The 11,707-nt window shown below is 34.4% G+C and overlaps 1 protein-coding gene across 1 annotated transcript in view; it reads left to right on the top strand.

Annotated features, from left to right (window-relative positions):
- RASA2 (RAS p21 protein activator 2) overlaps positions 1–11,707 on the top strand; it is a gene marked incomplete at its 5' end in the record, with an annotated part of 32,849 nt that overhangs the window by 19,171 nt on the left and 1,971 nt on the right. The window contains 11 exon segments of the mRNA XM_009575423.1: positions 1,067–1,215; positions 2,518–2,632; positions 3,089–3,163; positions 3,902–4,025; positions 5,401–5,507; positions 6,811–6,897; positions 6,979–7,056; positions 7,518–7,591; positions 8,866–8,972; positions 9,260–9,342; positions 10,260–10,503. Of these exon segments, the coding sequence (XP_009573718.1) occupies positions 1,067–1,215; positions 2,518–2,632; positions 3,089–3,163; positions 3,902–4,025; positions 5,401–5,507; positions 6,811–6,897; positions 6,979–7,056; positions 7,518–7,591; positions 8,866–8,972; positions 9,260–9,342; positions 10,260–10,503 (1,243 nt within the window).

Raw genomic sequence — 11,707 nt, forward strand, 5'->3', positions numbered from 1 at the left:
ACAACCAGATGAGCAGCTTGTAGAGCATTTAATTCTGCTCCAAACTACCAAGATTTTCTTCTTATTTTAGAAGAACCAGCAGAGACAGTGAAATAACCTGTGTGACTAGAAGAGATAAAATACTTTCATCTCGTTGGTTGTTTTTTTCAACGTTGTCTTTTCCCACTGGCTGCTATTGGCCCTCTGGATTCAGCGGTTTTCCGGGGCATTATTGGCACTGAAGGGGCAGATAATCACCTTTACCAAAAATGGTCTGCTTCAGAATTGGTTTCTAATTCCACTTCTTCTGAATTGCTTCTGTCTTCACCAGTGTGTTAATCAGCATGACTGGATTTCTCACGTGGACATGGTGACAAAAAGGGAAGTGTGGTAGATGGTTAGCATAGCATTGAGACAGGAATCAAATTATAGTAACCAGGCTTTATATTCCTAGGTCTCTTATAGCCTTTCTTCACGTCAGTATTGGTGAAATACTGGCAGAGGAGAAGAAAGGTAAAGAGGAAGCAGACTCTGACTAAAATTTTTGCTAGCCCATATTTAAATACTACTTCACTGGAATTCAGAAAGAGCTGAGTGTGTAGCTAGCAGCAGTCAGCAGCTGTCTTTTTTACTTAAATGAAATAACTTGATCAGTTTTTGTATTGAAATTCCCAACTGTAGAATGGCGACAGATGCTTTAGAAGTGTGAGAACTGTATTTTAATCTGCTCTGATTATAGTTTTAAAAGTCCTATAAAGATACATGACATTATAGTAAAGCAATTGCTTACTACCTCTTACTTGGAGTTGTGACAAAGCCATACTCTAACCCTTTAGGGAGAATGAGAAGAGTGAGTAGATGCTGAATTTCATTCGTAAATGTCAAGTATAGAGTAGATAATACCAATTTTTCAATTAAGTATTTCTGTAGAATGGAAACTTCTAATTGCCATGTTATACAGCAAAAGTTGAAACTTTCTTTTAAGAAGCTATGTCTATCGTCTTGTTAGATTTGATCTGTACTTTGCCAAATACATGAAGAACATTTAACTACTTCACTCCTGATTTCATATTCTGCTTTCTCACAGCCGATTTCTGCATCTGCTGCCTACATACTGAGTGAAGTTTGTCGAGACAAGTATGATGCTGTTCTCCCTCTTGTACGATTATTGCTACACCACCATAAGCTAGTTCCATTTGTTGCTGCAGTGGCAGAACTAGATCTGAAGGACACCCCGTATGTATTTAATGTTTAGTGATGTCATGCCTTTTAAAATTATTCTTAGCGTTTCAAAGGGCTTCATGATACAACATTGATAAGTAAGCATGTCAAATTTCTTTCTCTCATTATGTAAAACTGACTAAATACATTCATCTTCTAATGCTAGTTTATAAAAACATTCATTAAAATCACATTGAAGCTGGGAGTCAGAGTTAATGATTGTGTGCTAATTGGTAAAATGTTGTAAAATTTTCTTGGAGCTAGTATACAGCTAAACATAGCAAGCTAGCAGTCTGGAGTTGTGTCTAAGAGCACATAGTTTTTATTTTAAAACGTCATCATTTGGCCACTCTTCAAATTTTGCTGAGAATCTCACCCTGTTTCCTTTAGTATGTGACTTAAATGAGAGGTACTTTTTTTCTGCAAAGATGCTTTGTAAGTAAGTACGTGTCCTCCTGTATGCCTTGAAAGTAACAAGCACAGGAGTTTTTCCAAGTAGCAGTGTATGGCCTGTGAATTTGCAGCTCTGTGGTTAGGAGAGAAATGAAGTAGACCTGAGTAGTGGCCACTGAGGTGCCGAGACACGTCCTATGGAGATTTGGAAGGGTTTTTGTCACCACAGGACAAAGCAGACCTATTCCAGATTTAAGTAAGGTGAGACAATTTAACTGTGTAGAAAGAGGTGACTCATGGAAAATAATCCTCTGGACTGCATTTTAGTACACACATTCCTTTCCGTTATAATTGAACTGTAACAAAGATTAAACTAAATCTCTCAGATTAGAAAGATTTACTTTGCACAGCTGGCTCTCAGTTTTCTTCAACAGCTGTAGTGAATAAGAAGCATAACCCTAGATTAACTATGTTTTTGTTAAAGTGTCTGAGTTTATCAGTGTAGTGTAGCAGTATGCTATTTATTGTAGCTCTAAGATTTTTTTCACCAGGACTACTGGAGGAAGAATTGTATATTGGCGAGGTACAAGTCTTCATTATTTTGGAATTTCCTCCAATTGTTCTTTCTCACATTCAGCACTGGATTATAACTTCCGTTGTCTAAAATTTCTTAGGCTTTTCCTTATGGCTTTATTTATATTCCTGGTTTTGGTAATAGCTGTAATAATATTCTTGTTTATTCTTTTTCTGTTCCTGAGTGCCACTGTAAGCTGGATATCTAGGTTCTGGAATTCCTGACTGAAATACAGGGAAAAAATGTTTTCAAAAAATAATTATTTAATATCAAGATAAAGTATTCATCAGATTTTGTAACTGAGCTTCTTATTTTTTCCTGTTCAACTAAAATCAATTCTTTTCTTACAGAGAAGCAAACACGGTCTTCAGAGGCAACTCGTTAGCAACTCGGTGTGTAGATGAAATGATGAAAATAGTGGGGAAGCACTACCTAAAGGTTACTTTGAAACCTGTTATTGATGAGGTAGGTTATCCTACTGAAACTGTTTTCAGGACACTTAGCCCCCTGGGGTATCATGTCTCTCTGATAGGCATTCTTCTTACAGCTCCCTGTGTGGTAGTAATCGCTCAGTTGGGTTAATTCTAGAGGAAAGTTAAATTGAGCAATAATTGGTTAAGTTTAGTGGGAGGAGCTGCTTTTTGTAATTTATGTTCCAGATGCTTGAAAGTAAACAGTCAAGGACAGTTGCTTCAGCCTCTAACACATTGCAGAATTTACCCACATGATGCTTTCTATTATTGATCCATGTAAAAAGGCACACACAAAAGTGAGGATGATTATTTCGTGCTGTTATGGATCGTTAGAACCTATTTAGAGTTTTACCCCTGAATCTGGGACAGAATCTGTTTTTAAATAGGTGCGTTTCCATGCTTTCTGTCTGAAAAACTGAACTTGTATAGTTTTGTTTGTTTGTTTCAGATATGTGAGTCTCCTAAACCCTGTGAAATAGATCCCATCAAATTAAGAGAAGGGGATAATGTAGAAATTAATATGGTGAGTTTCCTAATCTGTTTTTCCTAATTTAAACTTTCTTAAAATCTGATAGAAAAACATTTTAAAAAGCACCTCTGTGTAATGGAAAATGAGTAACGTACAGTAGCGGTACAATTCTCTGATTCCAGAGTAAACAAAGGAAAAGTTGTATTTCTTATCCCTGTTTATGAAAACAGCAAAGGAAAAGTCCAACAGAAAATGGGTCGGGGACGAGAAACTAAACAGAGGATTACAGTCTTCCTTACCAATTTGTTGGGTGTTGTGATTCCTGATGTTCTGTACTCAGCATCTAGATGATGAAGTAGCTAATTAGGACTGCTTTAACACTTTTCATTGAAGTTTTGCTTGCCACTTGCCTGTTACCAGAGGATGAAGTTTAAGGCAATAGTAGCTGCAACAAACTAAATTAATATTCACTAGGTATGCAGGGGAAGTGCTCCTTCCTTGTAAAATGTTGTTGTCAAATTACAAAAACGGGTTTTCATAGATAATTTAATGATATTCACTTACATTAAAGTATATAGGCAGTGTCTGGCAATATACAACTATCTTTTAACACTAGTAATCCCATATAAATCTTATGAGGCTTTTAAAATATGCACTGTAATAAAATACATAATTGAATAGTCAGGCAGTGTTTTGAAAAAGGGAATTGTAGTGTTATGTTTGTGTTCAGGAAAAAAACATAGAAATGCAAGTGTTAATGGTCTGAAAAAATACCTTTTTTCATAATTGCAGGAAAATCTACGCTATTATGTAGACAAAGTATTCCGTGAAATTGTACGGTCAAGTATAAGTTGTCCTACCCTAATGTGTGATGTTTTTTATTCTTTGAGGCATCTGGCTGCTAAAAGATTTCCAAGTAAGTATTCTCTAAAAACTTTTGAAAATGGTGTTCAGAGTAAAATACTTAACTTCTGCGGTTACCTTATGGGGATTGTTAAAATTCTTGCCTTGTCCAAAGCTTGCCTTGTCCCTGAACTTCATACCTTGACAATATGGCATTTGTTTTTCTGTCAGTCTGTAAGTTATAGTAAAGCCTTGTGGTCAATCAGCAACAATTTTGTGTTTTCTGATACAAAAATGTAGCAAGTCAGAAACACTGCAAAACAGCAGTAAATAAGAAGTCAGCAACAAAAGTATGAGGTACTAGAAGAAAAGCACAAGTAATACAGGAAGTGATTTAGTTGAAAGATATGTAAAATTTGGAAGACCTGATCTGTTCATTGCTTCTAAAGAAGCAAGATGTAAACTTGAAAATAAATTCAGTATTTACATCTTAACTACCTGAACTGCGACTATGTTAACTATGACTAGCACATTCATAACTTAAGTGTCCAGCTTTACTACTTATGGGTAGTTTTGGGGAGGGTGGTTAATGTGACCAGTATTAGAACAAGTTTTACTCCTTCAGAATGGTTTTAATACAGGAATAATGTGGTGGGTCTGAAATACTCTTATACTTCAGTCAATTAAAATCTGAAATGTCATATAATAAGCTACAAAGGAAGAATATACTTCTCATAATCTGGAGCCTTTCTTTGATTCATGTTTGTCACTGGAACTGACTCCATAACGTCTCTAGTTAAGACAATCCTTTCAGAATAGCTAACTTCCCAGGCAGATCAGAATGAAGTGGTCATTAGAGTAAGAATGTGATACCACTATATTTCCCGGTATAAAGCTGTAAATATACCCAAAATATTAAATAAGAAAAATCCTCATTTACAGCATCAAAATTATATAGTGCCATGGTTTTATGATGCAACTCAGAATTGGAGTTAAAGTTGTTCATATGAGTTGACTGCATTTGTTGTGCAGCATTAACGCATTTGAGTTGATCAGTGATTAGCTTTACGGGTGAATAAACCCTATAGCCCTAGTGTTTAAAGGTAACTGCTACAGTGTTTTCTCTTTTGGTTCAATGTGCTTACAGCCATACCTCATCAACACTGTGTAAATGCTTGCAATGATCTCATCGTTCCTAGTAGTGGAGCTGATGAGCCAGTTTTATGAGAACAGAACTTGTTTTCGGAGAAATAAACCCTCCATTATAAGTAGAATATTTCTTACCATGATCACCTTTCTCATTTCATGCACTTCATTGATTTTTCTATTCTGTTTTAAAATATAAATGTCTCCTCTGATGTTATCTTCTTAAGGATTTTTATGTTGACTGTCTTCATTATTTCCTATTAAGTTTAGTGCATGTTACATTTCATGGTTTTTCTCTGCAGATGACCCTCATGTACAGTATTCTGCAGTGAGCAGCTTTGTGTTTCTTCGTTTCTTTGCTGTAGCCGTAGTCTCACCTCATACTTTTCATTTACGACCTCACCATCCAGTAAGTTTCGTGAAGCTTTGTTCTGTTTTATTCATAACTGTCAGATCTGTTTATCTGGGAAGGCATAAGTTACTTTCAGTGGGTCTGTAACTGGGAATAAGATTACTAAACATCTCTAGGTTGAGTTCTCAATTTTATACTTCACAAAAGGAACTAAGACATTTGCAGTTCTTTAAGCATCAAATTTCTCAGTCTTTATGAGGTGTTCTCAAATGATGTAGAAGAGCCACGGATATTAAAGACACTGTGCCTTTTTTGGGAATGTGCTGCTTTGTTAGAATAGCAGCATGACTGAGGGTTCTTTAAGGCATATGCCTAAACTGCATTGGTTCCTTCCACTGTGGAAGTTAAATATCCAGATGTCACCTTTACTTTTAAAAAATATTTCCATTTGTGTGTTAAGCAGAGGTTGTAGAGTTATCCAACAATTGGTCTGTGTATTTATTCTGGACTCCACTAGTTGCAGTGGGTTGCCAAATCTTCCATTTTCAGTTTTCAAATTGTCAAGTAGATATGCATAAAAAAATAATCTTCAAAGACAGGAATATGGAGATAAGAGAAAAATACTGTATTATTTTCACATAAAATACAGAATATGTATGAAAACTTCTGCTCCAGAGGTTATCTTTATTAGCTTATTTTATCTACTTAAGTGTGTTGTGCTTTCAAAAGAAAAAATCTACTTACTTACTGAAATTCATTCCAGTTCATTGAGTAAAAAGATTACAGGATTTTATCACTTGAGGGTTAAACATTTTAAAGGGAACAGCAAGACCCCTGTCTGTGGCTGTGTTTATAATCCTGTACTAAAACGCAAGCAGTGAGGTAGCAATCAAATTAGGCAAAAGCCTTAAAGACCAAGTTTTAAGTTCACTTTGTATCATGAAAATTTCTACCATTTGTCCAGCAATAGTTCATTGTGTTTAGTGTCAAGTGTTGAATAGTCCAGAAGCATTTGATGTGTAGTAAAAATTACAGGATTTGAGGGGGGGTTGAGATGTTTTATAGGTAAAAATATTTTTCCAGACACTAATTCTAAATTCTAGTGGTAGTGAGTAAAATATTAAACACTGTGCAGTAGCTTGTAAAATATACATATATTCACAAAGCACAAGTGCTAATAGAGGACAATACTGCATACACATTTCTTCTCTTTGGGTGAATAAGAAAAGGAGTAAAGATGTGTCAGACTTACTACATTGTGTAATACCATATTTTTTGTGACATTTTCATTTTTAAACCAAAGTTTTACCTGGAATTGTGAGGAAAAAAGTGACTTCTTAATTTTGTTTCTTTATTTTAGGATGCACAGACTTCTAGAACATTAACTCTTATATCAAAAGCCATCCAGACTTTGGGGAGTTGGGGAAGTTTGACCAAAAGCAAACTTGTAAGGCTACTAAAATTCTTTCTTATTTCATAGACAACATTCCTTGAAAGTTTGTTTATGTCAATATACCTTTTCTTTCAGTCAAGTTTCAAGGAGACATTTATGTGTGAGTTTTTCAAAACATTTCAAGAAGAAAAATTTACTGAATCTGTTAAAAAGGTACCTTTCAACTATATTTTTTTTTTATGGTTGATGTATCTGATCAGTCTTAATTATTAGAAGGTTGTGTTATTGTTCAGTTTTCTACTAGAGAGAAAAAGAAAAGTCGTGGTCCATTTCAGAACTTCTTAAAAAAAAGAAAAAAACACACATCCACACAATCGAATACACAGGAGTTATACATAGTGGAATAAGCTAATTTAGTTTAAAAGAAGACGTATAATTTTTTTGAAACAGACTTTATTAGATCTGCTGTTTAGGAACTAATTAAAGAAATCTTGTGTGGCTTATGGGTATCCCTTGTTACATTGTTGCAAGTCCCTGCAATATATTTTCATTTCATCTGTTGCATAAAGTAATTGTTCTGTTATGGGAGAAACTGTACATGTATATTTTCAAAATGGCTTTTGGTTGTTCTGTGTTTCTGAATAGTATACATTCCCTGTGTATTTTTCTTTAAGTTCCTAGATGATGTTTCCTCTACTGAAAGTAGAGAGCCCAGTGGTCTGAGTGAGCCAGTACATCTAAAAGAAGGGTAAATACGTCTTGAATCTATATCGTGCAAAACAGAATTGACTTTACTGTTTTTTCATTAATGCCCACATCAGATTAATGCTCATTAAAATGTTTGATATACTGTAGAAATTATTATATTTGTAATTTGTGATAATTCTTTGTTAGTTTGCAGAATTAGTTTAAACCAACAGCTGTAAACTTACATAACTCATCTTTTAAATACTTTGGAAAAAGTAATGAAAAGGAGCTTAAAACCTATTGAAGCCTGTCTGCATTTCTGTTACAATTCAGTGTGTGCTCTGTGATGGTTTATTCAGGATTGTTAAAGTGTATTTTAAAGGAACGGATTAATTTAATTTAGAATTACTTTGCATGCTGTTTAAGCCCAGCCACCTAAATGCTCTGCCTTTAAAGTAGGCGAAAAAATTACCCTGTAATTGGAATCCTTAACGGTAAATGATAGAATGCTTTTATAAAAATTTGAGGTGAAAATCACTCTTTCTAAGAAATGAACTGTCCTTTTTTTGATGTTGATCAAGAATAGCTGATGAATTAATTCAAACAACATTTATGGGGAAAAAAATATTTGTATTTACCTGAGAGGCAGATTCATAGCAAGTAAAGATTCTTCTGTGAAACAACTATCCAAATTTCAGACAAGGAAGAAATGTATACCTCTTATTAAAATACTAAATAGAAATGAAGGAGACAATTGTAGTGGATCAACACTTAGTTATAGCAATTTAGAAGCTAATCTGTATTATAAATGGATGACTGTTGCTCAAAAAAAAATAGTTGCCAGTGAGTACTATGTACTAAAGTGTACTGAATACAGTTTGTGTCTACCCTTGCTATTGAGTCATGTTCAGTGTCATTTCATTTACGTTCAGTTTCTGATCCAGATAAGGCCAAGTACATTCACATGTAGAAAGTGGCAGGGAAGAGAGTATCTTGTAGCTGGATACACCTTACTCCCTTTTGGGAAAATTTTGAGTTCTGGATCTGAATAAGTAAGTACCCACTCCAGATTTACTGCTACAAACAAGAGTCTGGACTGTATGTTTTTCAAACTCCTTTCCTGTTTATGGAACTCTGTACATGATCACCATATTGGGAGGTAATCTTGAGGGTCTATTTTGAACAACTTGTAGATTTTTTTTTTTTTTCTTAAATATCTACAATGAAGTAGATTTTTATGTTGCTGCGTGATGAAAAATAATGGGTTATCTCAATAAATGGTTTTGAAAGCTCTTCAGACTAATGGTTGCATTTCATTTGATTCTGCCTTTACAGAGAAATGTACAAAAGAGCTCAGGGAAGGACTCGGATTGGTAAAAAGAATTTCAAGAAGCGATGGTTTTGTCTAACAAGTAGAGAATTCACCTACCACAAACAGCAAGGTAAATTATGTTTATTTTACAATTATTTTTATTTTCTCAATATTTTCTAAGTGTTTGCATCTGATTTGTGCTTTTTAAAATGCATAAATTTTTTCTTTTCCTAAAGTACATGTGATATGTTTTAGTTACCTTTGCCCTCATTACCAAATGCTTCTGTCTGATTCATGTACATTTTCTCAATAATAAAAATGCACATTTTGAGAACTTAACCTACAGTATCAGTGCACTGAGGTTATAAAACAGTCTTCTAAAAATCACTTCACTCACCTGTTTACAATTTTTTACAGATAAAGAACCAATTTTCACTATTCCAATCAAAAACATTCTTGCAGTGGAGAAACTTGATGAGAGCTCCTTCAACAAGAAAAATGTGAGTCAAAAGATAGTTTATATGTAATTCTTCATGTGTTCTTTAAATAAAAGATTATAATTAGCTTATAGAGTTACTGAAACCCTATTACTAAACACTTCAGCAAAAAATCTTTTTTGGATCAGGAATAAAAAGCTGTATGCAGTATTCCCAAGTACTCTGAACATGGAACTTAACCTGGAGATTTGGATCTCTGCACCAACTTTTCTGACTGATTTTATGACTTCTGCCCCCCTTTCCAAATTTCTGGAATGAAGGTTAAAACTACTGTGACCTTATTATAAAGCACTTTTATGTAAGATATTAGTAGTATGTATTATATTACGCTCTACTAGAAATGTAATATTACCAAACTTATACTTATTCCTTTTGATGAGAACTTCCTATAATACCTTCATCAGCTGAGACAGTTGTCTGTGCTCACAGCCTCATTCTGGACCTGTAACACATCAGTGTTTCTGCTGTTATTTCAACCAAAAATTCTGAGGCAGTGATAAAAGTACAGCTGTTACTTAGGCTGAGGATGGGTAAAGGATAGACTTCTGGGAATCTTCTGTTACTCTCAGGATACGAAGCATGAAGTCTGAGGTCACATTTAAGGATATGTGAATGAAGAGGACATAAAATGCATCATGTTCTAATTCTTTAAGGATTCTTTTTTGGATGAGGAAGTGGTGTAGGCGGAACACAAGGAGCTGTTTTGTTTGTTTTTTTGTTTTTTTTTTTTTTTCTCCTGAATAGGGCTGTATAGTAAAATGAAAGAGGTGAAAAGTCGTCTTTTCTGCCTTGTCTCACTTTCTGCCTTAATTTGGCTTTGTTGAATTGCCTGAGCTTTGAAATCTATTTTGACATATTCAAAGTTGATCAATAATTGGATTTTTTTTACTGAGCAGAGTACTGTTGCGTTCCTTCTACAGATGTTTCAAGTACTACATGGAGAAAAGCCACTATATATCCAAGCAAATAACTGTGTAGAAGCTAGTGAGTGGATAGAAGCTCTTTGCCGGGTAACGAGGTGCAACCAGAAGAGGCTTAGTTTTTACCATCCTTCTGCTTTTCTGAATGGGAACTGGCTTTGCTGCAAGGCTACAATAGAGAACACAGTGGGCTGTGCTCGTTGCACTGCGTAAGTTGCTTCTCAAGTGAAAATACATATGTTTTGTAGGACAAAAATGCATGATTCACTATACAACTTGAAAATCTGAAGGCAAGGCTTTCCCTGTCTACTTTAGCAAGTTACACTACTAAAAACATACCTTACTGATAAGGCCCGAAGTACTGGATTTTACTAAGTCTATTCCTTCATCAGCCACCATATGAAATGAAGGTAACCAATTCAGCATGTAAGTCAGAAATATGGAATAGTTGATTTCTTTCCACACAGAATAATAGATTTAATAGCTCAAGTTTATTCAGATGCCAGGGTGAATGCAGAAATATGACATGCCTAGGTCATCTATATGAAATAATTGAAATACCTTGCTGTAGAGGGCTCAGCCTGGAAGTGTCTTTCTTCCCCTAATGACATTGTCTTGTTTGATACAGTCACTTTTTTATTTTAACCTCACATATTTTAACACACAGAAAATCAACTAAATAATCTTGGATGTAGATTCTGACAAATCATTTGGGTTTTGTAAGTATGTCACGAAAACGAATAATGTCTTATAATGCCTTATTAATGCCTTTCTTTAAGCTGCTGATTTCTGAAAACAAACAAATGCTCTGATCTTTTTTAAAAATAAACTTATCCTTAACTGGATAGGTTGCATAAATTACAGACTAAAGATCTCAGTCAGTCTTCTAAAATTCAGTATAAGTCCTACAGGATAACTTTCTGAAAATATATATAATACTTTTCCCATGTTATTCAGTTCATTCCTATATTAGGTTTCTCAACAGTTCAAAAGATTCCTGTTACTAAATTAACTTTTGGTTGTTTTTGTCTTTCTGGTTTTTTTAACTGTTCTGGTTTACGAATGAATCTTGTCCTTCTGTTCTGGTTACCTTTCAAGTATAGTAGACTTTAAAAGAAGTGTTTAATTGTCATTTAATAACAATTAACCTTACTTTGACATTTTTGAAATATTTTTCTCTTGACATACTGAATAATAAATTCTATTGGAAAAAGCAATTTTTATTATTGCTGTATTCATTGCCCTCAAAACTGTATATGCCTGTTTCTATAGAACACTTGCAACAAATGCTAAGTTTTGTGTAGCAATTGTGAAGCTGTCTGTGAGCGATAGATGTATTAAAAGGCTAAGTATATTGAAACAGAATCGGTTTTTACTTGCTTTCAAACCTTTTAAGAATGACTTATATTGACTACCCGTCTCTTTTTTTCACCTTTTAGAGATGTTCC

Source organism: Fulmarus glacialis, unplaced genomic scaffold (genome assembly GCF_000690835.1).
Source record: "Fulmarus glacialis isolate BGI_N327 unplaced genomic scaffold, ASM69083v1 scaffold41083, whole genome shotgun sequence".
In the NCBI taxonomy this organism is placed as follows: domain Eukaryota; kingdom Metazoa; phylum Chordata; class Aves; order Procellariiformes; family Procellariidae; genus Fulmarus; species Fulmarus glacialis.